The 26,958-nt window shown below is 40.0% G+C and overlaps 1 protein-coding gene across 2 annotated transcripts; it reads left to right on the top strand.

Moving 5' to 3' along the window:
* Positions 1–303: 303 nt before the first annotated feature.
* MFSD1 (major facilitator superfamily domain containing 1) lies at positions 304–26,702 on the top strand. Of its 2 annotated transcripts, XM_005906242.3 has the most exons (16): positions 305–583; positions 2,627–2,679; positions 3,581–3,693; positions 5,298–5,340; positions 5,640–5,707; positions 8,213–8,321; positions 13,590–13,692; positions 15,961–16,059; positions 16,591–16,702; positions 18,041–18,097; positions 18,429–18,585; positions 19,781–19,878; positions 20,487–20,599; positions 22,212–22,259; positions 23,220–23,277; positions 25,984–26,702. In XM_005906242.3, exons 1-16 carry the CDS (start codon positions 412–414, stop codon positions 25,985–25,987), a joined length of 1,407 nt encoding a protein of 468 aa, XP_005906304.1. In that variant the 5' UTR covers positions 305–411; the 3' UTR covers positions 25,988–26,702. The 2 variants fall into 2 exon arrangements, with proteins under 2 accessions (XP_070230220.1, XP_005906304.1); XM_070374119.1 differs by lacking the exon at positions 25,984–26,702 and having other exon boundaries at positions 304–583; positions 23,220–23,281.
* The last annotated feature ends 256 nt before the right edge of the window (positions 26,703–26,958 follow it).

The raw sequence follows: 26,958 nt of genomic DNA, 5'->3' as shown, positions 1-26,958 counted from the left end.
AATGCCGAGAGGAGCGCTGCGCGCGTTCTCGCCTCCGCGCCCGTGGGATCGCGCAGGAGGAGCCTGGCGTCGGGCCGGAAGGGAGGCCCGCACTTTCTCCGGAGGAGCGGCGTGGAGTCGGCAGTGGGAGCAAGGCAGGAAACGAGAGAACAGCGCGGTCTGCGGAGGAAGGGTAGAGGCCCCCCGCCTAGAAAGTTGCGAGTGAAGAACTCACGCTGCTATTACCCTCCAAGCCCCTCCGGCCCGGCCTACCGAGTGACCACGCCCACTCACGTGAGCGTAGCCCTGCGTGATCTGCTGCGGCGTCACGTGAGCGGCCACGGTCACGTGGGCACAGTTTGCTCTGGGCTCCGGCAGCGGCTTCCTCCTGGAGTTGCACTCGCTGTCATCTCTCGGTCTCCCGCGGGCTCGATGGAGGACGAGGAGGAGGAAGCGAGGGCGCTGCTGCCAGGCGGCTCGGACGAGGCGGGCAGAGAAACCCGGGCTCCCCCCGCTGCCTCCGGGGCGCTGCAGGCCCTCTGCGACCCCAGTCACCTAGCGCACCGGCTTGTGGTTCTATTGCTGATGTGCTTCCTTGGCTTCGGTGAGCCGGCCGGCCTGGTGGGGTGGGAGTGGTAATCAAGGAATTCCAGAGTTTCGGAGTTGCGTTGAACTCCTAGGTCCTCTCGCCCTTTTTTCCCCCGCTTCGCGACCCCACTGTTGCTGGCTATTCAGTGTCCTGAAGGTGGGGGGTCAGGGGACTGAGCTGAGCAACCTTTGTCCCACTCATTTGCTCTCGAAAGAAGTTCCAAAAGCTAGCAATTTGCCTTCTGGAACTATAGATATGAGAGAATCCCTAGATGTCAAGGTTCCTCTCATGACACTTTGTTTAGAGGGAATGCAGAAAGATGTAATCCCCTCCCCCAAAGAAGCCTCCAAAAATACTTTAAAGTATTTAAAGAATACTTTAAATTTTTTGATTGAAAAATTCGTTGGCAGTCGTTTGTTTCTCTTCCTCTTTGGTAAAAGGTATGAGTGTGTCTTGTTGATTGCGTCAGTGGGTAGATGTATTCTCGTACTCTCTAGTACCCTCCGCTCTGCTAATGTGAAGCAGTCATACTGGACTGGACTTGTGCTGTTTGGTTTCAGTTACGAAATTTGGTGACTGTGAAAGCAGTTTCTGGAGATAATTTTTAAAATATCTGCTTATTATGTCCCAGCAACTAATTTTTCCAGTAACATTCTATGTCAGTATCAGCTTGGTGTGAAAGTAATAATGTATTTTTCGTGGACTCGCTGGATTTGGTGTAATCAACAGGTTTATGGTGGATACCTTTATGCTACTGCTGGAATATATAAGAAGGCATGGAGGCTGCTTTGGGCTTTAGGTTTCTTTGCACCTCTTTCTGTTCCCTCTCTTATCACTTTGTGGAAAGATGGTGCCCATTCATTAACTTTGAAGCCTGACATTGATATTCCTTTGATATGATATGATTCCTTTGACATTGATATGCCATTAAAACAGGATTCATGAAGTTCTGAGTTTAGGAACAAAAAATCAAGAACAACACAAGACACTTAAAATTGCCCCTACTTTAACAATTTATATTTAGTGATTTTTATGTTTAACTTCAGTGGGTTTCAGAAGCCAGAGTCATAACTTTTCTAATGACAGTTTTATTTCTTTTGAACTGGTGGTTTCTCATGTATACTTCTAGACAGAGTTAGTGGAGAAACAGAGGCAACATTATCTTGTGGCCTATCAAAACTCTTGTTGATTTTATTACTATAAAAAGTCCGACCTCTCTCCACTTCTTTCTTTCTGACCCTCCAGAAGATGTTACTATGTTTTAATCTAACCTTTTAGAACTCTATTTTATTCTTCTTCATTCCTGGCTGTGTATTTGCTGAGTTATTTGATCTTGGATACTGTTTGTGGAATTAGAATTCTTATTTTGAAAACAGATCTAGTCAGAGTAGTTAAACTCCATTCCTGTGTGCTCAAGTGGTGGCTTTAGGTAACATTACTAGGAAACTGCTGAGGATGTTTTTGACGTGTGTGTGTGTGTGTGTGTGTGTGTGTGTGTGTTGGTAGCTTTAAGGAAAATATAGCTGTTTCATGAAGATGCTAATAAAACAATAGACATAGGAAACAGGATGAAAGTAAGGTGGAAAACGGCTTCCCTGGTGGCTCATCTGGTAAAGAATCTGCCTGCAATGTGGGAGACCTGGGTTTGATCCCTGGGTTGGAAAGATCCCCTGTAGAAGGGAATGGCAACCCACTCCAGCATTCTGGCCTGGAGAACTCCCTGGACTGTGTAGTCCATGGGGTGGCAGAGAGTCAGACACAGCTGAGTGACTTTCACTTTCAAGGTGGAAAAACAGTTGTTGATTAACTTCTTAATCCAGGTTCCCAGTATTTGCTGTGTATGCAGGCTGATAATTTGTAAATAACTTGGTATGTTTTCTCTGAGTTATTTGGCTGCAACTGAGTATTAGTGGACAAGGAAGCAGTCCAAAAAAGTTTCCTAGTATACTTTAATTTCCTAGTATAAACATTTAAAATCACCATTGGAGTAGTAATTGCAACTTGAAACTTTTATATGGAAAGTATTACTAAAAAGAAATTTGCTTTTCCCTTTTCTAGGCAGCTACTTTTGCTATGATAATCCTGCTGCCCTTCAGATTCAAGTTAAACGGGTAAGTTGACTTTTCACCTTTGTTTCTTTTGTTGTCTCTGGAGCAGATACACTGCTGAAGCATCAGCTCTCAGATTGCATGGTCTGAAACATTGTCTAATGAATCCATTTGAACATCTGTTGTCACCAAATCTGTGTAGGCAAGGAGTATTCTTGACTTGGAATGAGTGGCCACAGAGAATTCATTTATGGCACTTATGACTTGATATTGTTTCATACCTTAGATAAATAACTACTATTTCTACAGTGCAGCCCAAAAAGTATTGCGAATTTTTGTTGGCATTTCTCTCTCCCACTGTGTAATCATCAGAATGACAGATGATTTGGTAGGAGAGCATTTTGCTTTCTTAAATATGTTATTGTTATTTCATTTTTAAAATGTGGATACTGATTCCAGAGGATTGTCCATGTCGGTATTTTTGATATTTACAGTTTCCTATGTATTTAGATTTTTTTTCCTTTGTAAGTTTTTTTTTTTTTTTTTAACCTTTGGATAGGGAGAAATACACAGATTGGCCCTTTACATTCTAGAGTGAATGAGAAAGACCAAGAATTAGTGAGGTGGGGGGAAAGGATATGCTAAAGACTGTCCTTTTTCATGTGAGTGAAGCCCCACAGCAGGTAGTACACAGGGAATAGAAATGTAGAAGATACAGGCGGATGTAGGCAGAGGTGATCCCCATAGGGCAAGAGCTGAGGGACGCTGAGCCCCACGGAGCCTCTGAAACGACTGCAGATGCAAGAAGTTCCCAGGTGGGGCCATTTTTCTGGAGGTAGAGGCCAAAGCTGTTAGTAACAGTAAATGATTAAGAAATGCCTCCACTACCAGAAAGAATGATTTGATTGTTAGTTGCTACACTTAACTGCTTTGAAAAAAATTGTTCTGTTTTCTTTCCATATAGGATATGCAGGTGAATACCACGAAATTCATGCTGCTGTATGCCTGGTATTCTTGGCCCAATGTAGTTTTGTGTTTCTTTGGTGGCTTTTTGATAGACCGAGTGTTTGGAATACGGTAAGCTTGGGAAAAATCTCACTTGTGGGTAAATATGATTATTAAGAAAACACAAAACTAGATTAAGTATTTCTAGGAAGAACTGAATAAACTTGTGTATTGAGTGTGTTAATGTGCATTTGTTTGTGTGTGTGTGTGTAATTTTGGTTTTTGAAACTTGGTTGGTATTTCAGTTAAATGCTGCTCATGGCATATGGTAACTCAGTTATCTAAAGGTCAGTTATGCCCTCACTTGGAATCAGCAAGCCAGGTTCTGATTTCTGTTGCTGCCACTTGCTCAGCTTCTTAGTTCTTCTGAGCTGTTCCTAGATTCCTGAGCCTCAGTTTCCTCATTGGTAAAACATGGATAGTATTTCCTGCCTTGCAAGGTGGTTATAAGGATTGAGGGAGATGGGTGCACAGTATTTGGCAGGTATTTACTGTTTACTTCTCCCAGCCCCAGTGAGCTTTTCTCTTCTGCCTTTCTTTAGGCATTAAACTTTTTGTGACCACTCCAGTTAGATGCTGAGGAAGGCATCACATTATTAGCTTTGTCAGTTTTCATTCTGATGATTGTGTGCTGTTTGTGGAGACTTTAGGAGGGATGTAGTCTGGAATATTTTCAGAAGGCAGAGGGCAAAATGACGACGGGCTTTCCAGCCATGTGTGGTGAAAAAGAAGAAACTATATGTGTTTAAGCTTGGGGACTAACTTTTAAACACTTTGATGAGTGTATAAAGGAGGCCTTTAATTTGCTTCATCTAAAGGGGTAGAGTTCGCTTGAACTTGAAGGAAACAGATGCCAATTATGAGTGATGAAGATTTTGCTTAATCAGGATAACAGGAGAGGCCATGAGTTGTTTTGGGAAAACTTTCAGTAGACTGTGGTATTACCATTTCACAAGGATTTTTGGAGGGACTTGGGTTTCAGAAAGATGGTTTACTCATATAATCTTTAATGACTCTCCTAATACTGGTATTTTATTACTCTGGGGAAACATTAATGAGCTATTCAGAGTATGGAATGTTAGAGTAAGCAGATTTATATCATTTCTCATGGTCCCTGTTTTTCCTTTTAAAAATAGCTATTAGTTATACAGAATTAACGGAGAAGGCAATGGCAACCCACTCCAGTACTCTTGCCTGGAAAATCCCATGGATGACGGAGCCTGGTGGGCTGCTGTCTATCGGGTCGCACAGAGTAGGACACGACTGAAGTGACTTAGCAGCAGCAGCAGCATACAGAATTAAAACCACTTAAAAATTGTTTAATATAGAATTCCTTGGAATCAACCCTAAACTCAAGAAAAAATTTGTGAAGAATGTCCATTTTTAAATGGGAACCCTGGGAACTTCTTGAAGATTATTTAACAAGTTTTGTTTAAGAGATGATAATGGCTTAAACAAACATGCCCTTACCAAAGCCTCTGGAATCCCTTTGGGATTAGAGACCTCTATGGATTAGCATTCAGTCTCGGAAAGCTGCTGATTTCAGAGGCCAGCCATAACTTCATTTTTCTTCCTTTGGAGGGAATGCAGAGGAGTCCCAAGAAATCCAAAGTGAATTATTCCTGAAGGATTTGGTGATAAACTCTTAATTCCCTCTCTCTCTCTCTTTCTGACAGATGGGGCACCATCATTTTTAGTTGCTTTGTTTGCATTGGGCAGGTAAGACAAATGGTTCACTGATTACTGTGAACACTGTCTGTTGAATTCTTGTCTGCTTCCACCAGCGTGGATGTGTTTGGTGAAAGCCTAACTTAAGCAGAGTTCACAAATGCCCATGTGACATAATGCACAGTCCATTTTAAGCCTTGAGACAGATGAACATTGGTACTTAAATTTCACAGATTTACTAAGAAGAAATACTAAAATCATTGTAGAAGTTGTGTTTCATCTTATGTTACTTATTTTGGATTCCTTGAATTTTCTTTTTCATTGATCCTACATTATATTCCATGTTACAGGTTGTTTTTGCCCTGGGTGGAATATTTAATGCTTTTTGGCTGATGGAATTGGGAAGGTTTGTGTTTGGGTAAGTTATGCATAATTTCATTTGTCTTAACAAATTACTGTTTTGGGGGCTTCCCAGGTGGCTCAGTGGTAAAGAATCCGCCTGCAGTATAGGAGAATTGTAGGAGATATGAGTTTGGTCCCTGGGTGGAGATGATCGTCTGGAGGTAGAAATGGCAACCAACTCCAGTATTCTTGCCTGGAAAATTGCATGGGCAGAGGAGCCTAGTGGGCTATAGTCCATGGAGCAAAGCATTGGACACGACTGAGCGCCTGAACACATGCACACATTACTGTTCATTTATCAATTTATTAAAGATTTGCCAAAATATATTATTGAATCTTCTGGAGAATTACTTCAAATCCTTGATATCTACCTCTCTCTCTCTCTTTCTCTCTCTCTCTATATATATGTGTGTGTGTGTGTGCGCGCGTATATATACACACACAGACACACACAACTGCTCAATTGTTGTCTTAATTTCCTTTACAGTAAGCAACAATTTTGAGTGGTAATAGTTAATTCTGTATAGGGTTTGAATATTAAATAGTTTTCCAGAGATGATGTTTTTCTTAGGTGTTTTGCTTTTCTGTTGTATTGAAGACTGTGATTTAAACCTCATGTAGAGAAGTATACTATGCTATGCTATGCTAAGTCACTTCAGTCGTGTCCGACTCTGTGTGACCCCATAGACGGCAGCCACCGGGCTCCCCCGTCCCTGGGATTCTCCAGGCAAGAACACTGGAGTGGGTTGCCATTTCCTTCTCCAATGCATGAAAGTGAAAAGTGAAAGCGAAGTTGCTCAGTCGTGTCCGACTCTTAGTGACCCCATGGACTGCAGCCTACCAGGCTCCTCCATCCATGGGATTTTCCAGGCAAGAGTACTGGAGTGGGGTGCCATTGCCTTCTCCGGTAGAGAAGTGTAGAATGTCAATTTCTAGCTTGGTGATTAATGGACATTTTGCTGTTTCTTAGTGGGTAATGTGTAGGTCCTTTTGATTCATGTTGAAAAGGCTTTAATGAGCAGATTACTAAAAGACCAATAGCTCTCAGTGAATTTCAGTGTCTGTTCTGTAAGCTCATTCTCAATTCAGCCTTGGGCTTCCTGCCTGGAGGGATGCAGACAACCTAACTTAGCTTTTTACAGGTACCAGGGACACGTAGCCATAGGTGACACATCCCCAAAAGTGCTCTAAGTGAGGAAGAAGGGAAAAATGGTTTATTAAAATGTGAAAGGGACTCAGAGATAGATGTGTGATCAGAAATGGCCATCCATATAGGATTTGGATTCATAGAAGAGGAGAAATATTTTTAGATGAGGACAGTGGTGAGGAGGACTCAGTGTTTGGATGCAGAGAAGAGGAATCTCTTACCTGAAGGTCAATATTTAGAACCTGCAGAAGGAAAATTAAAATCTGGAAAGTAGAAGAATGTCAAATATGGAAGATACTGCCTAAAAAGTGTGAATCTATGTATTTTCACAAAGTATGGACCACTCTTCCCAGATTAACATTTTATACAGTGTAGATGATGGTGTGGTAGCTCAAACTCCTTTTATTGCCAGGCAGGGTTGTCATTGCAGTATATTAAATTACCTGTACTTAAACACAGGTTTGTGTGCCAGGTGCACAGTGAGGTATAGTGAAATGTAGGAGTTTAGAGCAGAGAAGGGTATATTGTAGGGCTATGCAAGGAGACGAGGTGGCTCATGCCCTAAAAAGCTTCATGCTCCTGGAAGGGTTTAGGCAAAGCATTTTAAAAGATAGACGAAGCGGGGATGTCTCAGGGTACCTGATCAGCTCGTGTACAATTCTGTTATTGGCTGATGATGGATGGTTATGATGGGAGGCAGTAGGGTGGTGTCACAGGGGGTAACTCTATCAGTCCTTAGGCTCCCGGAGGCCTGGGCTGTGTGCTCATGGTCATCAAGTAGTTCTTCTTTTGGTGGGGGCAGTTTTCACATCTGTAGCACAACTCAGGAAATTCATACCAAATACTATTATCTGTGTCCTTCAGAGAGGAGCTGCAGCAGAGCATACGGGCAAAGGCCTGTCTCAGGAAGGCCCCACAGATCCTGCTGGGTTACAAAAGAACCCTTACATCTTGGACTTTGTGCGTCAGGAATTTGGACTGGGTACAGTGTGAACAGTGTGTCTGTGCCCCTGACATCTGGAGCCTGGACTGGGGTGACTTGAGGACTGGCACTGCTGACCAGAGCACCTACGTTTAGCCTCTCTGTGGCTTGGCTTTCTCATACTGCGGTGGACTCAGGGTCGTTGGCCTTTGTACACAGTGGCTCAGGGTTCTAAGTGTCAACGTTTGAGTGAAAAGGCAGATACCCCCTTTTATATCCCAGCCCCACTTCCACCGCCTTCTCCTCGTTGAAGCAATCACAAGTCCATCTAGATTCAGAGGAGGAGCGTAGACACTACCTCTTGACGGGATGAGTGTCAAAATTTTACACCTGCTGCATTGCTAACTGTGGTATTTCTTTTAAAAGCTGTGACTTTTCTTTCCTTGTTTTAGGATTGGTGGGGAGTCCTTAGCAGTTGCCCAGAATACATACGCTGTGAGCTGGTTTAAAGGCAAAGAATTAAACTTGGTGTTTGGACTCCAGCTTAGCATGGCGAGAATTGTAAGTATGACGGATAACAAAGCCAAATAGGAAGCAAACGATTGACTCTTGTAACCATGTCTTAAAGATTACAGGATGAAATATATTTCTGTATAAGTTGTGTTGATTTTTTATATATTTTTCTAGACCGTAATGTACCATTTACCTTTAGTGAAGGCATTTCTAATCTTATTTCACCTAAGAGGAAGCAGTTTCAAATGCTAATTGAGCATTCGTTAGTTCAGAGATTCTGAGCATTGGGACAGACGGATTGCAGAGGTTTTATTCTCTAACTTCTTTACCCATTTTCGGCATTACTGCAGTGAACGTCTTTATGTATGGTCATCCAGGCTCTGTTTGCACATTTCTAGTGATAAGAAGCTCTCACTCATCTACTACAGTTAACTTTTTGTTTTTTAAACAAATTCTCAAAGTCGTGTCACTGTATAAAAAGCATCCAAATACATTATTTTTATTATTATTTGTTTACTTGGCTGCCCTGGGTCTTAGTTGTGGCATATGGGTTCTTTACTTGCAGCACATGGGATCTTAGTTCCCCAGCCAGGGATCGAACCTGGGTCCCCTGCATTGGGAGCATGGAGTCTTAGCCACTGGACTACCAAGGAAGTTCCAACTATGATTAACTTAGTAAAGCCCAGTCTCCTATAGAGATGAGATCTGCCTGCACAAGTAGCTTTTACTGGTTGTTGGATTTTTGCCTTCCAGCGAGTATTTATTTTCTCTGTCAGGCACTAGCATTTTGCTTACGAAGACGGATCTGAAGGTCTTGGTCAGACATATTCATTTGCTGTGCTTGTCTAAACCATGTGGCCTGGGTTTCAGTTCCCTGACTGTGATGCTCCCGCCTCTCTGGACTTCACTATTGGTGGTCATGTTCCTTCCAGTATTTGGAACCTGGAAATGATCACGGTGTTTCATATTAGGTTGTCTGGTAGAGGGTACCCAGGGGAGCGACATTCAGTTCAGTTCAGTCACTCAGTCGTGTCCGACTCTTTGTGACCCCATGAATCGCAGCACGCCAGGCCTCCCTGTCCATCACCAACTCCTGGAGTTCACCCAAACTCATGTCCATCAAGTCGGTGATGCCATCCAGCCATCTCATCCTCTGTTGTCCCCTTCTCCTGTCCCCAATCCCTCCCAGCATCAGGGTCTTTTCCAATGAGTCAGCTCTTCGCGTGAGGTGGCCAAAGTACTGGAGTTTCAGCGTTAGCATCATTCCTTCCAAAGAACACCCAGGACCGATCTCATTTAGAATGGACTGCCTGGATCTCCTTGCAGTCCAAGGGACTCTCAAGAGTCTTCTTCAACACCACAGTTCAAAAGCATCAATTCTTCGGCGCTCAGCTTTCTTTACAGTCCAACTCTCACATCCATACATGACCACAGGAAAAACCATAGCCTTGACTAGACGGACCTTTGTTGGCAAAGTAATGTCTCTGCTTTTCAATCTAGGTTGGTCATAACTTTCCTCCCAAGGAGTAAGTGTCTTTTAATTTCATGGCTGCAGTCACCATCTGCAGTGATTTTGGAGCCCCAAAAAATAAAGTCTGACACTGTTTCCACTGTTTCCCCTTCTATTTCCCATGAAGTGATGGGACCTGCCGTGATCTTCGTTTTCTGAATGTTGAGCTTTAAGCCAACTTTTTCCCTCTCCTCTTTCACTTTCATCAAGAGGCTCTTTACTTCTTCACTTTCTGACATAAGGGTGGTGTCATCTGCATATCTGAGGTTATTGATATTTCTCCCGGCAATCTTCATTCCAGCTTGTCCTTCTTCCAGTCCAGCGTTTCTCATGATGTACTCTGCATATAAGTTAAATAAGCAGGGTGACGATATACAGCCTTGACGTACTCCTTTTCCTATTTGGAACCAGTCTGTTGTCCCATGTCTGGTTCTAACTTGCTTCCTGACCTGCATATAGGTTTCTCAAGAGGCAAATCAGGTGGTCTGGTATTCCCATCTCTTTCAGAATTTTCCACAGTTTATTGTGATCCACACAGTCAGAGGCTTTGGCAAGTTGTTATAAACTCAACGTGAAAGGTGCTTTGGCCATCCCAAACCCTGTTCGGTTTTTTTTTCTCATAAACTCCTACGAATAGAGGTTTTTAAAAAGATTCTTGCCATTAAAAGTCAAGATTTTAAAGACTGTAAATGGCATGAAAATCCTTGGAACATAGTCTTAGGGAAGTAATCCAGTACAAAAAAATGCAGTACAAATGAAATATTTTTAATGTAATGCTTCATCTTATGAGATATATTACACTTATGTGTGTTGTATATATATAAAACATGTCTAATTTTTGTACACGTAGGCTTTTTCTAGTTTTCCAATATTATAAATAGAGCTGTTGTGCAGCAACATTCCAAAACTTGTCTGTATCTCTGATTGTTTCCTGAGGCTAGATTGCGCAGAATGGAATTATTACTGAGTCAGAGGGTTTGTTTGGGTTTCTTAGGACTGTTGAGACATATTTCTACCTTATCTTTTCAGAGATGTTTCTATCTCTGTCTTTGCGATATGAGAGGATCCTTCTTACTGTAGCTTTGATACTGCAGGCTATTATTTTTAAAAAGTCATTTTGTCAATTGGATAGGAAACACCCAAGTATTATTTTAATTTTTTTTACCTTTGATAACTAGTGTGGTTTTCCACGTCTTCTAAATTTTATCCACAGGGACATTCTGGGTGCTTCATAATGTATCTTGGGCAAATCAAGACATGTCTGTAGCAATTGGTGGATCTCATCATCCAGTAACTCCTAAAAGAAGGAAATAGGAGCAGTTGAGCAAGACTCATTCTCAGTGATGCACTGTGATTACTAGTGATCTTCGGGTTCTTTCCTTTGTGGCCACAAACTAGTTAATAATCCATTCACCTTCATCCTGAGGAGCCCTAAGTTTCTCAAAAGGTGTCTCAGGCTTCTGTGATGCAGGGCTTATCAGATGGTAAGGGACCTGAGCTGGACGTGGAGTGAAGCAGAGCTCAGGCAGCCACCTCTGCAATAGCGAGGGTGGCTTGATTCTGGTCCGGATGGTGTATTTAGGGTCCTTGTGAGACTTGTGAGACCAGAGGAGTCCATCACAGAGGTGCTGGGATAGATGGAAGTTCAGTCTTTTTTTGTGTCTCTCATGTCCCTGCACTTACTCAGAAGGATTGTGGCAGTTCTGGCTTTACCTTGTCATGATTTTTTTGTTGGCTGAGTTGGGAGTTTGTCTGATTTTAAACACTTAGGCTATTACCATTACCCTTCAGTCAGTGGACTTCTCAGTTCTATTATTTTTCATGCCTTACCTGGGGGTTGGAAGTCCAGCAGCCTTTGGTTCTTCTTTGTTACTTTTAAAATGTCCTTATTTTGAGAAATATTTATTAAGTACTTGCTAAGCCAGATCACGTTAGGCATTTTAGATTTAAAGGGTTATTAAGACAACATGTCTTTGAGAGGCTTGTATTTTTGATGATATTGAGGAAAGTTTCCGGTAGGTCTTCATTTATACCTTCATGTTCATCTGAGTAGTGCCACTGGCTACCGTTTTGTGAGAAATAGCCATTTGTGCGATTTGCTGCGAGAATCTGGTTGAGGACCCATTCGTTTCTCAGTCTCCAGTGTCTGACCTTAGCAGTAGTGTTTAGGACACTTCCTTGATTTCTTCTCTTGGCTTCAAGGACCCCACAGTCTCATCATTTTCTTCTTGCTCCTGTACCTCTTTTTGCTGCGTCCATCTCAGTCTTCTCAACCTGTAATGTGGGCTGGGTCATCAGACACCTTCTCATTTCTTTTGACACTTAACTTCCTTGGTAATTGTATCTGGTTTTGAAGTTTTAAATAGCATATCTTTGCTCCTGAAGTTGTATTGTCCAGGCCTATCCTTTGAATTCCATCCCTTATGTGTAGCTTTCCTGCTGACATTTCCATGTGGATGTCTCGTAGGCGTATCAGACTCAACACAGCCAAAGCCCAGTTCTTGCCATTCCACCTACCATCACCCAAACCAGCTCATGCTAAAGGTTTCTCATTTTCATTTATGAACAGCTTTTATCTTCCAGTTTCTCAGGCAAAAACTTTGATGTCACTGTGAACCACTCCTTACCACTCGCTCAACTCTCTACATATTTTCCAGCAGCAAATCCTGTCAGCTTTACCATCAGAATGTACCTGTAATCTGATCGCTTCTCATTGTGTCCTCTGCCAGTCTCCCCAGTCCGAGACCGTCATCTCTCTTCTTCATTATGGCAGCCTCCCCCAGCCAATGTCCTGGCTTCTGTGTCATCCTCATTTGTAGGGTGTTTTGAGTATAGCAGCCAGAGTGAGTGTTAAAATGTAAGGAATTGTACCAGTTCTCTACTTAGAATCCCAGTGGCTTCCCATCTCACTCAGTAAAAGCCAGAAGTTCTTTTATTACCAGTAGCCTGCCTTCCCCCCAGTTCCTCCCTGAGGACCTCATCTCTTCTGTGTCTCCTTCGCAGACACTGCTCTAGACTCTCGGGGCCAGGTCACTGGCTGTTCTTCGGTCTGGAGTGCTGTGCTTTTCCCCTGGGCAGTCTCACAGCTTCCTTCAAGTTCTTAATCCACAGTCACATCTCAGCAAGGTGTCCACTCCTTCCTATTCTCCTTCCATCCTTTATTTTTTGCTTATTTTTTTAAGGAAACATGTATTGCTATTTGATATGGGCTTCGCAGGTAGCTCAGTGGTAAAGAATCAGTCTGCAGTGCAAGAGACTTGTAGGAGACTCGAGTTCAATCCTTGGGTTGGGAAAATCCCCTGGAAAAAGAAATGGCAACCCACTCCAGTAACCTTGCCTGGGAAATCCCATGGACAGAGGAGCCTGGCAGGCTATAGTCCATGGGGCCACAGAGAGTCAGACACGACTGAGCACACCATGCCAAGGACAATCAGAGGATGGATTTTTTCCCCAGATGTCACTATCAGGAAAAGCTGTGCTTTTTCTGAGCCAAAGTTTATTATTGTCTTGGGTACCCTGTAAATTTGGTAACTTGTGTTTTATTTTTGTTTGGGCTACTAGGAAGTTCTAGATGCACTGTGCTGTTTTGAATACTAGCATTTTCTATAAGTTGCCATTTTTGTGTAGTAATCTTAGCTGTGGCTTTATCTTAGGTTGTTATTTTTCCTTGTAGTGTTTTTTTTTATAATTATCTGTTTTTTAATGATCCCTATTATACCTATTTCTCTAAGCTACTCACATCTTTTTTTTTTTTCAAGCAGGACAGATACAAATGAAAATTATGATTTTTTTTCTTTCTCTTCCAGGGAAGCACAGTAAACATGAACCTCATGGGATGGCTATATTCTAAGGTTGAAGCTTCATTGGGTTCTGCTGGTCACACAACCCTTGGGGTCACACTTATGATTGGTTAGTGAATCCTGAAGTCCCACGTTTTGCCTCTTTTGAAAGCTTGTTACACAAAGGGGCGTGACAGAGAGGGGAACCCGGCTTAGACCACGTGGTTATGGTTGTGCCTGCACAGTTCACTAGTTCTTGGACCTAATTAGACACAGTGAACATAGTAACGTCATTCATCCCATTTGTGTTTTTATTTCCACTTTGTTAAAATGAGGATCTTGTCCTGTGTGTGCTGTTGTGATGAGCAAATGAGAGTATATGTGAGAACTTGGAAAGCAGTCAGGGAGTTTATACCTCCCTGTAAGGTGTTCGTTAATAGTCTGTAGCAAAAGGGAGAATTGTTGCCTTTGATCAAATTCAGTTTGCTTATGGAACTTACATTTTGTAGATGTCAGAGGTGATAGGATGTGATTAGAAACCTACCAGGTTGGGAGCCCAGAGTCTGGATTCTGGTCCTGACTCATCTTTGACAAGGAAGTTAACCTCCATGTCTTAGTTTTCTGTAGAAGTGTGGCTGTTTGCCTAAGCCATATAGATCACTTCTGGCACCAGGGTCTGTTGGCTAAGGCTGGGTTGTGCTGGTTGCCAGCTGGGTCAGTGAGAAGCAGATGAGGCTCTCTGGACTCACCAGCTGTGCCTCTCTGTGTGGTAAATTTGTCTAACTGAGCCCCATGGGGTATGGAGAACTGCTTGCAGAGCCCTAGGGAGACTTGTGGGTGGCGAGCTGCAGGCTCTGTACCATCTTTTATTCCTTATAATTCCTTGGTACAGGCTGGTAAAGGGAGAACTGTTCTGTGCTTAGTTGCTCAGTCATGTCTGACTCTTTGCAACCCCATGGACTGTAACCCCCACCAGGCTCCTCTGTCCATGGAGATTCTCCAGGCAAGAATGCTGGAATGGGTTGCTATATCCTCCTCCAGGGGATCTTCCTGACCCAGGGATCGAACCCAGGTCTCCCTCATTGCAGGCAGATTCTTTACGATCTGAGCCACCAGGGAAGCCCAAGAATACTGGAGTGGTTAGCCTGTCCCTTCTCCAGGAGATCTTCCCAACCCAGGAATTGAACTAGGGGGTAGTGAGAGGTAATGCTAGACTGGCAGCTTGTTTCTAGAGACCCCTCCTCTCTTCCCCTCCCTCTCAAATCCTTTGCCTCTCAAAAGCTTTTTCTTACTCTCAAATGCTCTTCAGTATTCTTTCTAGTTCCCTCCACGGTGGAGAATTTGATAATACATTTTAAAGAATTTTAGAGCCAGGAAGGATCTGTGCCATCAAGTCAAAGCTTCTTATTTTACAGATGGGAAAATTGAAGCTCAGAGAGGTTAAATTCCTTGCCCAAGATCAGTCAGCTTATTAGTGCCAGAAGCAGAACTCATGTCTCCTGACTCTGCAGTCTTTCATATTATGTCGTATTGCATCAGCCAATTAAAGATTCATTAGCTTTACTAAACTTCTGTTTATTAAAATCTTGAGAAGCATAAACTTTCTTCACTCTCTATCCTGGTTCACTTTAATGATATGACTCAGCATCGGTGACTAATGCTGATTGCACGGAGGAGAGAGTGAGTGGGCTGTGCTGTGGGAGGACTGGTGCCCTTGGGGGCGCCACGAGGTGGGGGCAGGGGCTAGACTTGGGAAGGGGTCAGAAGAAACATGAACTGGTGCCCTTGGGGCCACCATGGAGTGGGGGTTAGACTTGGGAAGGGGTCACAAGTAACTTGAGCTGGTGCCCTTGGGGCTGCCATGGGGTGGGGGTTAGACTTGGGAAGGGGTTAGAAGTAACTTGAGCTGGTTGGTACCCTTGGGGTCGCCACGGGGTGGAAGCAGGGGTTAGACTTGGGAAGGGGTCAGAAGAACATGAGCCGATCATAGGATCAGACTTTGCTTTTGCAATTCTATCCTCTTCCCCTGCCCCGGTATCCATCAATAATGGGTGCTTAGACTGAATTAAGAAATTCGGACTAATTTGCTAGCTGGTCATCAGCTTTCTTTAATCTGTATTCTGATTATAAGACTAGACTAGTTTGTTCTAGCCTTTCTAATCTCCAACCTTCTCCTGGGAAATAATTAATATATAGTAATAGCAACTGTTACGTGCTGAGTGGTTCCCATATGCATTTACTTTCCTTCTGTCCTGATTTAGTAATTGTAGTTTTTTTGTATATGCCTCCAGATGCCATCCCTTTCCGTGGCTAAGTTTTCTGCTGTTAATATAATGTGCTGCCTTTTAGGAACCTTCGGTTTGGTTCCGTAAAAAATCTCTCTCTCTCTTTTTTATAGGGGGTATAACATGCATTCTTTCACTTGTCTGTGCCTTGGCCCTTGCTTACTTGGATCAGAGAGCGGAACGAATCCTTCATAAAGAACAAGGGAAAACAGGTTAGTCTGAATGCAAGAAAACTTAGGCTTTTGGGAATTATGGCCTTTTTGAGATAATTTACAATGAGGTAAGTTCTTAATAGTAATGTTGTAAACCCAGTGAAGCTTATTAATACATGCTTATTAAATCTTTTTCTTCCACTTAAATTTTAAAAACAATTTTATATTGATGTATATTCAGTTTAAATATTTTATTTCCAAATCTATTTCCACTTGTCTAAAGTTTTGGATATGTTTTTTTCCCCTGTAAGTGGTTTTGGCAGAATTTACCTTCTTGATTGTACTTTGTATATTTTCAAAGTGATAAGTGTTCCTGGAGGAGAGGAAGAAGGTAGATACTAATCTTAGATTTTATATTTTTCTATTGTCTTTTAAAATTATCCCCAAAGCTGTGTTCCAGTAATTTACTGAGAAAAGTTGTTTTTTTTTTTTTTAACTGAACTGCAAAAGTTAATCAGGTGATAAAAGAAAAAGAATCTGGACTTAGAAATGCAGAATTGCACTGACAGCATCTTTCTTGTCTCCTCTCAGGAGAAGTGATCAAGTTAACGGACGTGAAGGATTTCTCCTTACCCCTGTGGCTTATATTTATCATCTGTGTCTGCTATTATGTCGCTATCTTCCCTTTCATTGGACTTGGAAAGTAAGTAATTTCTAGCCTTCCATTTTTGTTCGCTAAATTATGAGAATTTAATCATATAAGTGTAAATTTTTAAGCTGTAAATTTTTGTTAGTATGTTGTTAGTATGTTCATAGAAATTGTTTTACATCCTGGGATACAACTGTTTTTCTTAGCTTGAGGTTTGTTTGCTCAGTCACTCAGTTGTGTCCAACTCTTTTGACACTCTGTGGACTGTAGTCTGCCAAGCTCTGTCCGTGGGATTCTCTAGGCAAGAATACTGTAGTGGGTTGCCATGCCCTCCTCCAGGGGATCGTCCTGACCTAGGGATAAAACCCACTTCTCTTGCATCTCCTGCGTTGACAGGCAGATTCTTTACTACTGAGCCACCCAGGAAGCTGTAGCTTAAGGTTTAGTATTGGTTTAATTCTTGTACCAGGTTTTTGAGGAAACACCTAAGTACAGTTTTTGATTCGTGATACTGATTTATTTTAATGCTTGATTTTGGATTTGTATTGTTTGTTTCCTCTTTATTCTTTTGCTAGGAAGTCTCTTACTGAGAATGGAGATGGTGCATTAGCTCATAGTGACGAGGCACATCTGCATTTGTTAGACTGCAGTTCTACCAGACTCCAATTCAGGGTTTAAGTCAAATTCTTTGCTTTATCTCCTACCTCCTCTATGTTTTTGTAGGCACCTACTTAAACAGAGTGGGCTACTCTTGTGGCTCAGTTGGTAAAGAATGTGCCTGCAATGCAGGAGACCTGGGTTCTATCCCTGGGTTGGGAAGATCCCCTGGAGAAGGGAAAGGCTACCCACTCCAGTATTCTGGCCTGGAGAATTCCATGGACTGTATGTATAGTCCATGGGGTTGCAGAGAGTCAGACACGACTGAGCAATTTTCACTGTCACTTAAACAGAGCAGTGTGTGAGTGTGTGTTTGTGGAGAAACATCTTTGTAATCATAATCCTTAAATTCAGTCTTTCATTTTACAGTTTGAGAGAGGAACCTTATACATTATTTAGCAAAGGACGCATCCAGTATTATTTTTAAGAAAAAGAAGCCATCTTGGTTTCATATAGTAATATATTTGGGTTTCTGAAAATTTGTGTGTATTATTTTCTGTATATGTAAAAGAGGAAAAATTAGGCATCAGTGTATTTTATTTAGTTGGTCAAGTACTTACATAAATACTAAAGCTTTAGCCTGTTGCTCAAAGGTGAATATCAAATAAGATGGGAAAACAGTTCAGAAAGAAGGGGAAGTTGACTATTTTATTCAGTATTACTTTGCTTTTATTTTTACAAAAACAGAATAATTCTCTCTAAAGGGTTTATTTTTTTCCCCCCTCTCTATTTTAGAGTTTTCTTTACAGAGAAATTTGGATTTTCCTCCCAGGCAGCCAGTGCTATTAACAGGTATTCCATTAATTCTGTGAATGCTTACTGTGTGCTTAGTGTGGGTCTTTAGTTATAACCCCGTGTTAGAGCCAGAGAAGATTTATGTGAGCTAACGTCTATAGTGTGAAACCAAGTCTATCTTGGGTCTTGATCCTGAAAATGGCCATCTTTACATTCATGGAAAACCAGCGAAGTCTTGGATCACTTTTATATCTTTATATTTCTATTTACTGATGACCATTTTAGAAGAATGTTAAATGAGCTAGGAATTTTAGAATTAAGGACTTTTGGATTTTTTTTTTTTTGCTGTGATATCTTTTATTAAGTATCTTTTGTATTTTCTGGGCAGTGTCGTATATGTAATATCAGCTCCCATGTCCCCAATATTTGGGCTTCTGGTGGATAAAACAGGAAAGAACATCATCTGGGTTTTGTGTGCAGTGGTGACCACACTTGCTTCCCACATCATGCTGGCCTTCACACTGTGGAACCCCTGGATTGCTATGGTAATGTGGCTGCTGACACCGCGGGGCTCAGGGAGGACTGTACAGCACGTAGCAGAAGCCGTGCTCGGTCTTCTGATCGCAGTGCTCGTGATAGTGGGGCAGACAGACTTGATGTTCGTTTCCACAGGATAACTATTTTTAAAGTATATAAATAATAGTCATCAATACATAAAGTCTTTTTGATTTCATTTGGCTGTATAGTACTCTCAATGTTAATGGAGAATTTGAAATAAAACAGTCGTATAAAAGCCAAAATGCCTATTAGTTCCATTTACTTTTCATTAAGAAAAGTCATTCCATCATTTAGCCCCAGCATCTATGATTTTACATTTTTTGGTCTCTGACTCTAAGTAGGTCAAAGAGTAATGATGAATTCATCAAGTTTTTGTTATTCATCAAAAATGTCATTTTTTAAGGCCACAGGCTGAAGTGCTATATTTCTTAACTGTTAATAAAAGAATATTGTGAGTATATCTATTTGTGCCCTTGGTGAGAAGTCTGTGGGATGGATTCCTAGAAGTAGAAATGCTAGAGCAGAGGTTTTGCACGCTGAACATCTTGGTGGATGCTGTGAAGCCTCTGCTGTAATAACTTTCTACCCATTTAGGACTTTACCAATAATATATGAATGTGTTTGTTTTTTTTATTAATAGTGTCCTTGCTATGTTGGACACTGGCATTGTTTTAATTGTTGCCAATTTGATAGGGATAAATGATGAGTGATCTTATTTTAACTTAAATCATAAAGTCTCTTCTTTAATTGGAGAAAAAGTTAGCAGTAGGTGCTGTTTAATGAGCAGTGATTGTTACTGGTTCTATGCTTGGCTCTCTAGATGGGTGGTGATGACCCAGAGGTAAGATAATAGACTACTGGCATAATGTTACCATGATTGCTTAATTTGTAATTCCTAATGAATACTGGAAAATTAGCTTTCCTGAGACATTGGTAATGACTTTTTGTAAATTATCTTTATTTTCTTACTTGGTGTATTTTGTCACTGGAGGAATACTGTTAGAGAGGGGCCAAGACCTTTCTGTATTGAATGTGAATTTTTAGCCTAATTATTTTGTAATGCAATTTGTGTGGATATGCATGTGATAGTTATTATGTCACTGTTGCTAATCTGCATCAAAGGAAAATCACCTTTTGGTAAATATAAGCATTTTTTACTCTTTTCTGTGTTGCTCTCTGTAGTGTCTCCTGGGACTCTCCTACTCATTACTCGCCTGTGCCTTGTGGCCAATGGTGGCGTTTGTAGTTCCTGAACATCAACTGGGAACTGCATATGGCTTGTAAGTGTTTGCACATGGATCATATAATGTCTCTCCCTGCTGTGTCAATTTAATTATCTTATAAAAATCCAGACCTCTTGAATCTAGTCATCTTCAGGCTTTTGGGACAGCTCTGAACCTCGAAATAAGCAGAAAAGTCCGTTAATCTATTTGTGTTATTATTGTGGCAAAAAAATGCACCAAGCCCCTAATAGGAGAACTAGCGATAAGCCACTCTGTAAAAGGGCGTTGCTTGCTGACCATCCTGCTGCCTGTTTATCTGTAGACTTCTCAGTGAGACACTGCGTCCCTGTCCTCTCTGGTGGAAAAGGCCAAAGCGGGGAACCACATCTATGGTTGGCATTCGCTTAGCCCTTTGTCTCCTTCAGCAGGAAGGTGTCATGTTCATCCTGCCCTTGCTGAGGCAGATTCCCTTACCTGTGAGCCTAAAGTTAAGTAGTGGAAACAGTCATGGAAAAAAAAAAATCTAATCAGATCATTCTTGGTTAAAACATTTCTTAGCATTAATAATATGTGGTTTATAGATACGATTATTTATAGTGACTTGCTTTTTGTGTATGATGACTTTAGAATTGATATATATATTTTTTTGATTTCTTAAATTGTAGCATGCAGTCCATTCAGAATCTTGGGTTGGCGGTCATTTCCATCATTGCGGGAATGATCCTGGATACTCGGGGATACTTGTTTTTAGAAGTTTTCTTCATTGCCTGTGTTTCCTGTAAGTGCGCCACCTGGCAACATTTAGTTTCTTCTAATACGTGGCAGAATGTCCTTGTTTATTGGAGAAGGAGATGGCAGCCTGCTCCAGTATTCTTGCCTGGTGAATCCCATGGACAGAAGAACCTGAAGGGGCCCTGGCGGGCTACCGTCCATGCAGTTGCAGAATCAGACATGACTGAAGTGACTTAGCATGCACACGTTGTCATTTATACTTCTAGGTTTTTGTTATTGTTCTTTTCCCCGCTTTTAAAAACCAAATCCCTAAAGTGTTGCACTCAGATTTGCCTAATTCTTAGCCTATGCATCTGTTTCCCAGCTAGTGATTTTTTTTTTTTTTTGGTATTACTATTTTTTTGATCTCTCAGTTTTTAAAATTATTTTTAATTGGAGATAATTGTTTTACAGTGTTTTGTTGGTTTCTGCCGTATAGCTTTGTGAAGCAGCCATAAGTATACATATGTCCCCTCCCTCTTGAACCTCCTTCCCCCAAAACCCACAGAGCACGAGGCTGAGCTCCCTGTGTTACACAGCAGCTTCCTCCTCCAGCTAGTGACTTTTCAGTTCTGTGAAGAGTCATCGGCACTTTTCAGGAGATTCCTATCCATAAAGGTAGCAGTGGAGTCTACTTTCTGTTCTGTTCTAAATATTTGTTCTTTTTAGTGGTAAACATTATGTTATACAGTGCAAAGAAGAATGTAGTACAGATACCTGTCACAGCGTGAATGAACATTAAAAACATTCTCAGTGAAAAAAGTTACACAGAAAAAGTCACCCAGATTCCATACTCATCTTGTCTGTTTCATAAAGACTTAATTTTTTTTTTTTTTTAAACAAAACACTTTCCCCTTTAGAGTAGATCCATTTGAAGGGTCCTGAGTATGTCCCTAGTGTGAAGGTGTGGACATTAGTGTGGCTTAGGGCTGAACACTCATGATTTATTCATTAGTCTGTTTTGAATTGTTTTTATTGTTAGTCCTGTTATTTAATTTTACCAATAAATCATTTATTTAATGATTCATTGGTTAAAAATAGGAAGCATTAGGAAACTGCTGAAACTGCAAACATAAATCAGTATTTTTCCACTGATGTGTTCACCTTACACATAAATTGTGTTCATCTGAAGAAAATGTCACATAACATACCAAGATGTCTTTTATCCTTCAGTAAGTTGTATTTAAAATGGTATACTCCAGTGATAATTTTATCTGATGTCATTTACAGGAATAAAGAACTAAAGTGTGGTATTTGCAGATGATTGCTATGACTAGCCTGAATGCATTTTATTATCTCAAAATTAGCAGAAATTAGCACATCACATTTTAAAAAATATATTATTTCTTCTTAAATAGTGGGCTGTATATGAATTAATAGACTTCCCTGGTCTGGTGGCTTGGATGGTAAAGAATCCACCCATCTTCCAGATCCCTGGGTCAGGAAGATCTCATGGAGAAGAAAATGGCAACCCAGTCCAGCATTCTTGCCTGGGAAATCCCATGGACAGATGAGCCAGGCGGGCTACATACAATCCATGGGGTTGCAGTTATGATTACATAGGAACCATTGGGGAAAAGCACAGGTATTTAAGGACCCTATGTTTTTTTCACTTCCAGTGTCCCTTTTATCTGTCGTCCTACTCTACATGGTGAATCATGCCCAAGGTAAGAGAAGTTGAGGTATTTTTAAAATTAATTTATTTTTTAATTGAAGGCTAATTGCTTTATAGAATTTTATTATTTTCAGCCAAATAACAACCACAGTGGACAATTGTTTGGGGCCCTTGGATTGTCTCCATGACCCTGTAGAGGCCAGTGCTTTAGTTCATGTAATAACATTCTGTTTATAGTGTTGAAACACATTTTCCTTCATAGCATATAATTATGTGTTCTGGACCCTCACATTTATTTATTAAAATTGTTGTTCTGTTCTTGCTGGTCAGTTCAGTTTAAGTTTTGTGTTAGGTGTTATTTTTTTATTATCATAAAGAAGTATGACTTTGTAAAAAAGTAACCTGAAGTCCTTCCTATATACTTAAAGTATAATTGTGACGACTGTTGTAGCCTGTGTCTTATATTTTTAAAAAATGAAAAGTGAACATATTTATGGCTAAAGTTTGCATTTTAAGGTTGAAAGTGTTTGGTAACAGAATGAGAAATTACAGGTTTTTTTCATTTGCTTATATTTGTTTTTGTATTTTTTGTCCTTAATAAAAATTTTATATTACCTTTATTAATTTTTCTAAACTGGCTTACCCCCTAAGGGTTGTCATGTATTTAGAAAGATGACTATGTATGATGTTTAAATAATTTTAGGTCATTTCTTTTAATGTCTCTTAATTTTCACTACTTATTAATAGTACAGTGTCCCCAAACCTTGAGCAATACATAAGTCCAAATTTCTTAAAAATGCTATTAAGGAGTGATTATTTGTATCATATAAGGGTTCTTAAAAAACACTTTTTCCCCCTTGGGACGTTTTCAGGAGATAAACTATTTCTCACCTTCCGCAGCTTTTTGTGTTACTTTAAGATGGATATGTGCATGTGCACAATGGCACGTGCGTGTTTGAATTTTACTTCTGATAGTTATATTGAAAAAATTCCACACTTGTATGTATTTTAGGTGGGAACCTAAATTATTCTGCCAAAAAAAGGGAAGAAATGAAACTTTCTCATGAAGAGTAAGTACTGAAAGAGAAAAGTCTTTATTTTGAAAATCTTGACGCATTAGCAGTTTATTTCAAGATTGGGTTTAGACTTTTAAGAAATTAGTCTCTTGAGTTTTAAGAGCTAACAGTTACCTTTGGGACTACAGTAACATAATTCTTGTTTGTATTAGAAAATTTTTAAAGGGTCGATATCAAAGATTAAAATAAAATGAAGGGAATAAAAAGCAAATTGGGCTTTAACTTTCCTTCTGAGAGAAGAGAGAGAGGCCTGCAGTATTTATAATTTATTGGAGGAAAGGGCTTTGTCCTCACTTCCTGTGCTAGGCTTACGCTTTCATTCTTTCTCGTATTTTCTTTTTTTAACTAATTATTGTTGTTCAGTTGCTCAGTTGTGTCCTACTTTTTGTGATGGTTGAAATAATGTTTTACTATCTAGTTGAGATAAGATCAGATCAGATCAGATCAGTCGCTCAGTCGTGTCTGACTCTTTGCGGCCCCATGAACCGCAGCACGCCAGGCCTCCCTGTCCATCACCAACTCCCAGAGTTCACTGAGACTCACGTCCATCGAGTCAGTGATGCCATCCAGCCATCTCATCCTCTGTCGTCCCCTTCTCCTTCTGCCCCCAATCCCTCCCAGCATCAGAGGCTTTTCCAATGAGTCAACTTTTCGCATGAGGTGGCCAAAGTACTGGATAAGATAAGATAGTTGATATTAACTAGTTAGGATCATCTTTTATTTCCTCCTGGTACTAACATGCTATTCTGTATTCTCTTCCTTGGAACAGATTAAAGTATATAGTGTGGAATTTAAGTTAAATCAATTTTTTCCATGAGTGTATGCTGAACCATAGTAGTGACTCTATTTTTTTTTTTTTGAACTTTTTGTTTTATACTGGGATACAGCCAATTAACAATGTTGTGACAGTTTGCGGTGAACAGTGAGGGGACCCAGCCATAAATATACAAGCATCCGTTCTCTTTTAAACGTCCTCTCATCCAGGCTGCCACGTAACACTGAGCAGTTTGATGTGCTATACAGTAGTTCCTTGTTGGTTATGCATCTTAAACACAGCCGTGTGTACCTGTCCATCCCAAACTCCCTAACTGTCCCTACCCGTCCCATCAGCCATGTTTGTTTTCTAAGTCTTTGAGTTTATCTGTGTCCTGTAAGTTTATTTGCATAATTTCTTTTTAGATTCCACATATAAGGGATGTCATACAGTGCTTCTCTTTCTCTGTCTGACCTACTTCACTCAGCATGACACACTCTAGTTCCATCCTTGTTGCTGCAAATGGCATTATTTCATTCCTTTTAATGACTGAGTAATATTCTGTTGTATATATGACCACATCTGCTTTATCCATTCCTCTGTCAGTGGACATTTAGGTTGTTTCCATGTCTTGGCTATTGGAAACAATGCTGCAGTGATCACTGGGGTGCATATATCCTTTTGGATCATGTTTTTCTCTGGATATATGCCCAGGAGTGGGATTGCAGGGTCATATGGTAGCTCTGTTTTTAGTTTTTTTAGAAGTGTCTCCATATTGATCTTCATAGTGGCTATACCAATTTACATTCCCACCAATAGTATAGGAGGGTTCCCTTCTCTCTACACCCTCCCCAGTATTTATTTATTGTTTGTGGATTTTTTGATGATAGCCATTCTGGTGGGTGTGAGGTGATGTCTCATTGTAGTTTTGATTTGCATTTCTCTCATAATTATTGATATTGATAATTATTGATGTTGAATATCTTTTCATGTACCTAATGGCCATCTGTATGTCTTCTTTGGAGAAATGTCTATTTAGGTCTTCTGCCCATTTTTTGATTGGGTTGTTTGTTTTGATGCTGTTAAGCATCATAAGCTGTTTGCACATTTTGGAGACTAATCCCTTATGAGTTACATCATTTGCAAATACTTTCTCCTGATGATTCTTTTTCTTGTTATTTCTAGTTTTTTAGATATTGACTTTTTTATGATTTAAAAAATTTATTTGTAAATATATACCATGTAAGTTTTATGAATTTTGAGTAGGCTGAAATAGGATAGAACAAGGCTGTGTTTTCTGGAGAATTGATTCTTGCTTGTCTCAAATTCCTTTTTTTTCTGGCCACACCTTGAGGCTTGTGGGATCTTAGTTCCCCAACCAGGGATTGAACCTAGGGCCTCAACAGTGGAAGTGTGGAGTCCTCCCAGTGGACTGCCAGGGAACTCCCTTAAATTCCCTTTTAACATAATAATTCTACTTCTGTAAATAGTTGTTGTTTTTAAAATCATGTTTTAGAAGGATTTTTAAAGTCAGAGATACTCAACATTGTCATATGTTAAGTGAACAAAAGGTAAAAATGCAAATATGTCCTAATTTTATTCAAGAAAAAGTATGCAAGCATATGTATTTCTTAAATCCATTACTTGTATATAATGGAAAAAAGGCTGAAAGAAAAATCCCCAAATATTACCAATTCCATTTGAATGGTAGGGTTAGAAGAGTTTATTTTTTTTCTTGGCTTTTCTATTTTTTCTGAATTTTCTACATTGATCCTGTGTTACTTTTATGGTCAAAAGGAGTGAAAAGATTATCCAGCAAAATGTATAACTTAATACTTGACACTGCATGTTTTTTATAGTGGTTATGGTTTTCATTTTGTAATGATGGGGTTTTGTGGGTTTTTTCCCTTCCCTTTTTTGATAATGTATTATATTGTGTTTTACAGATGAGAAGTTTAAATGACTGTGTCATGAGATTGGGCTGCACACATCATTGGTTTGAAAACCTCCATTTTTTAAAAAAAAATTTAGAGTTTAGTCATTAGGAAAAATAATAGTTTGGAGAGATTTTATATTTATATTTTGAATATACCTATTGTAAAGCATAACTGTGAGGACTGTGTCTTCTGTATTGCTGAAAAATTCTGCTTTGGAATAGGCTTATCAGTGGTGATGTTTGCAAAATTGCACCTGGTACATGCAGGTGATTTTAAGTAAGGACAGTAAATAATGGAAATCTTTGGATATTGTATTGACATAATTTTCACAAAATCTATTTAAGGATTTGGCCTTTTTTTTTTTTAATCTTAAAGCAAAAAAAAAAAAGCTTTTGAAGTGATAGAAAGGATGTTTTATATAGAATAAATAATGGCATTTTAATAGGCATTCCCTTTTGTAATAGGGGATATTTGAAAGATACTTTTATGAAGTCTCATTTCCACATGTAGCAGAGTGTGTTCTCTCTTTAGTTATGAGAGCTTGCTGACCCTTTTGAGCTTCTGTATTTATCTGTTACTGAGAACCCTAATCCCTTAGGGACATGATTTTGTGGTACAAACTTTTTGTATGATTTTTCCTATAGTCCAGTTAATTACTAAAAGTTATGTAACTATAAATTATGATAATTGTATATCTACACAGATAAATAAAAGCGCTGCAAAAGAAATACTTGATGTCTTTAACTTTTGACTTAAAAAACATTAAAACACTGATTTTAACTCTTTATTTATGGGGAACATTATTTATATAAAAAGGAAATCTAAGTTGGAATACAGAAAATTTGCCTAGTTACCGTCATTGAAAGATTATGGGAGTAGTTTTTCCTCCAGAGTAGGACCTTAAGTAACATTTATGTCTTTTGCATTAAATAAAATATGGATATGAAATTTTTCTGACAAACTGAAACACTCTTTAGCTTACCT

The sequence above is a fragment of the Bos mutus genome, chromosome 1, assembly GCF_027580195.1.
Source record: "Bos mutus isolate GX-2022 chromosome 1, NWIPB_WYAK_1.1, whole genome shotgun sequence".
NCBI lineage: Eukaryota > Metazoa > Chordata > Mammalia > Artiodactyla > Bovidae > Bos > Bos mutus.
Note: the sequence above shows the minus strand (reverse complement) of the source record. Positions and strands in the feature narration are given on the sequence as shown.

Coding starts and splice junctions, on each gene's coding strand:
- MFSD1 (XM_005906242.3), top strand. CDS start 412: ATGGAGGACGAGGAGGAGGAAGCGAGGGCGCTGCTGCCAGGCGGCTCG. Junction 584..2,626: donor GATGTGCTTCCTTGGCTTCG/GTGAGCCGGCCG, acceptor TCCCTTTTCTAG/GCAGCTACTTTTGCTATGAT. Junction 16,703..18,040: donor CCTTTCATTGGACTTGGAAA/GTAAGTAATTTC, acceptor TCTCTATTTTAG/AGTTTTCTTTACAGAGAAAT.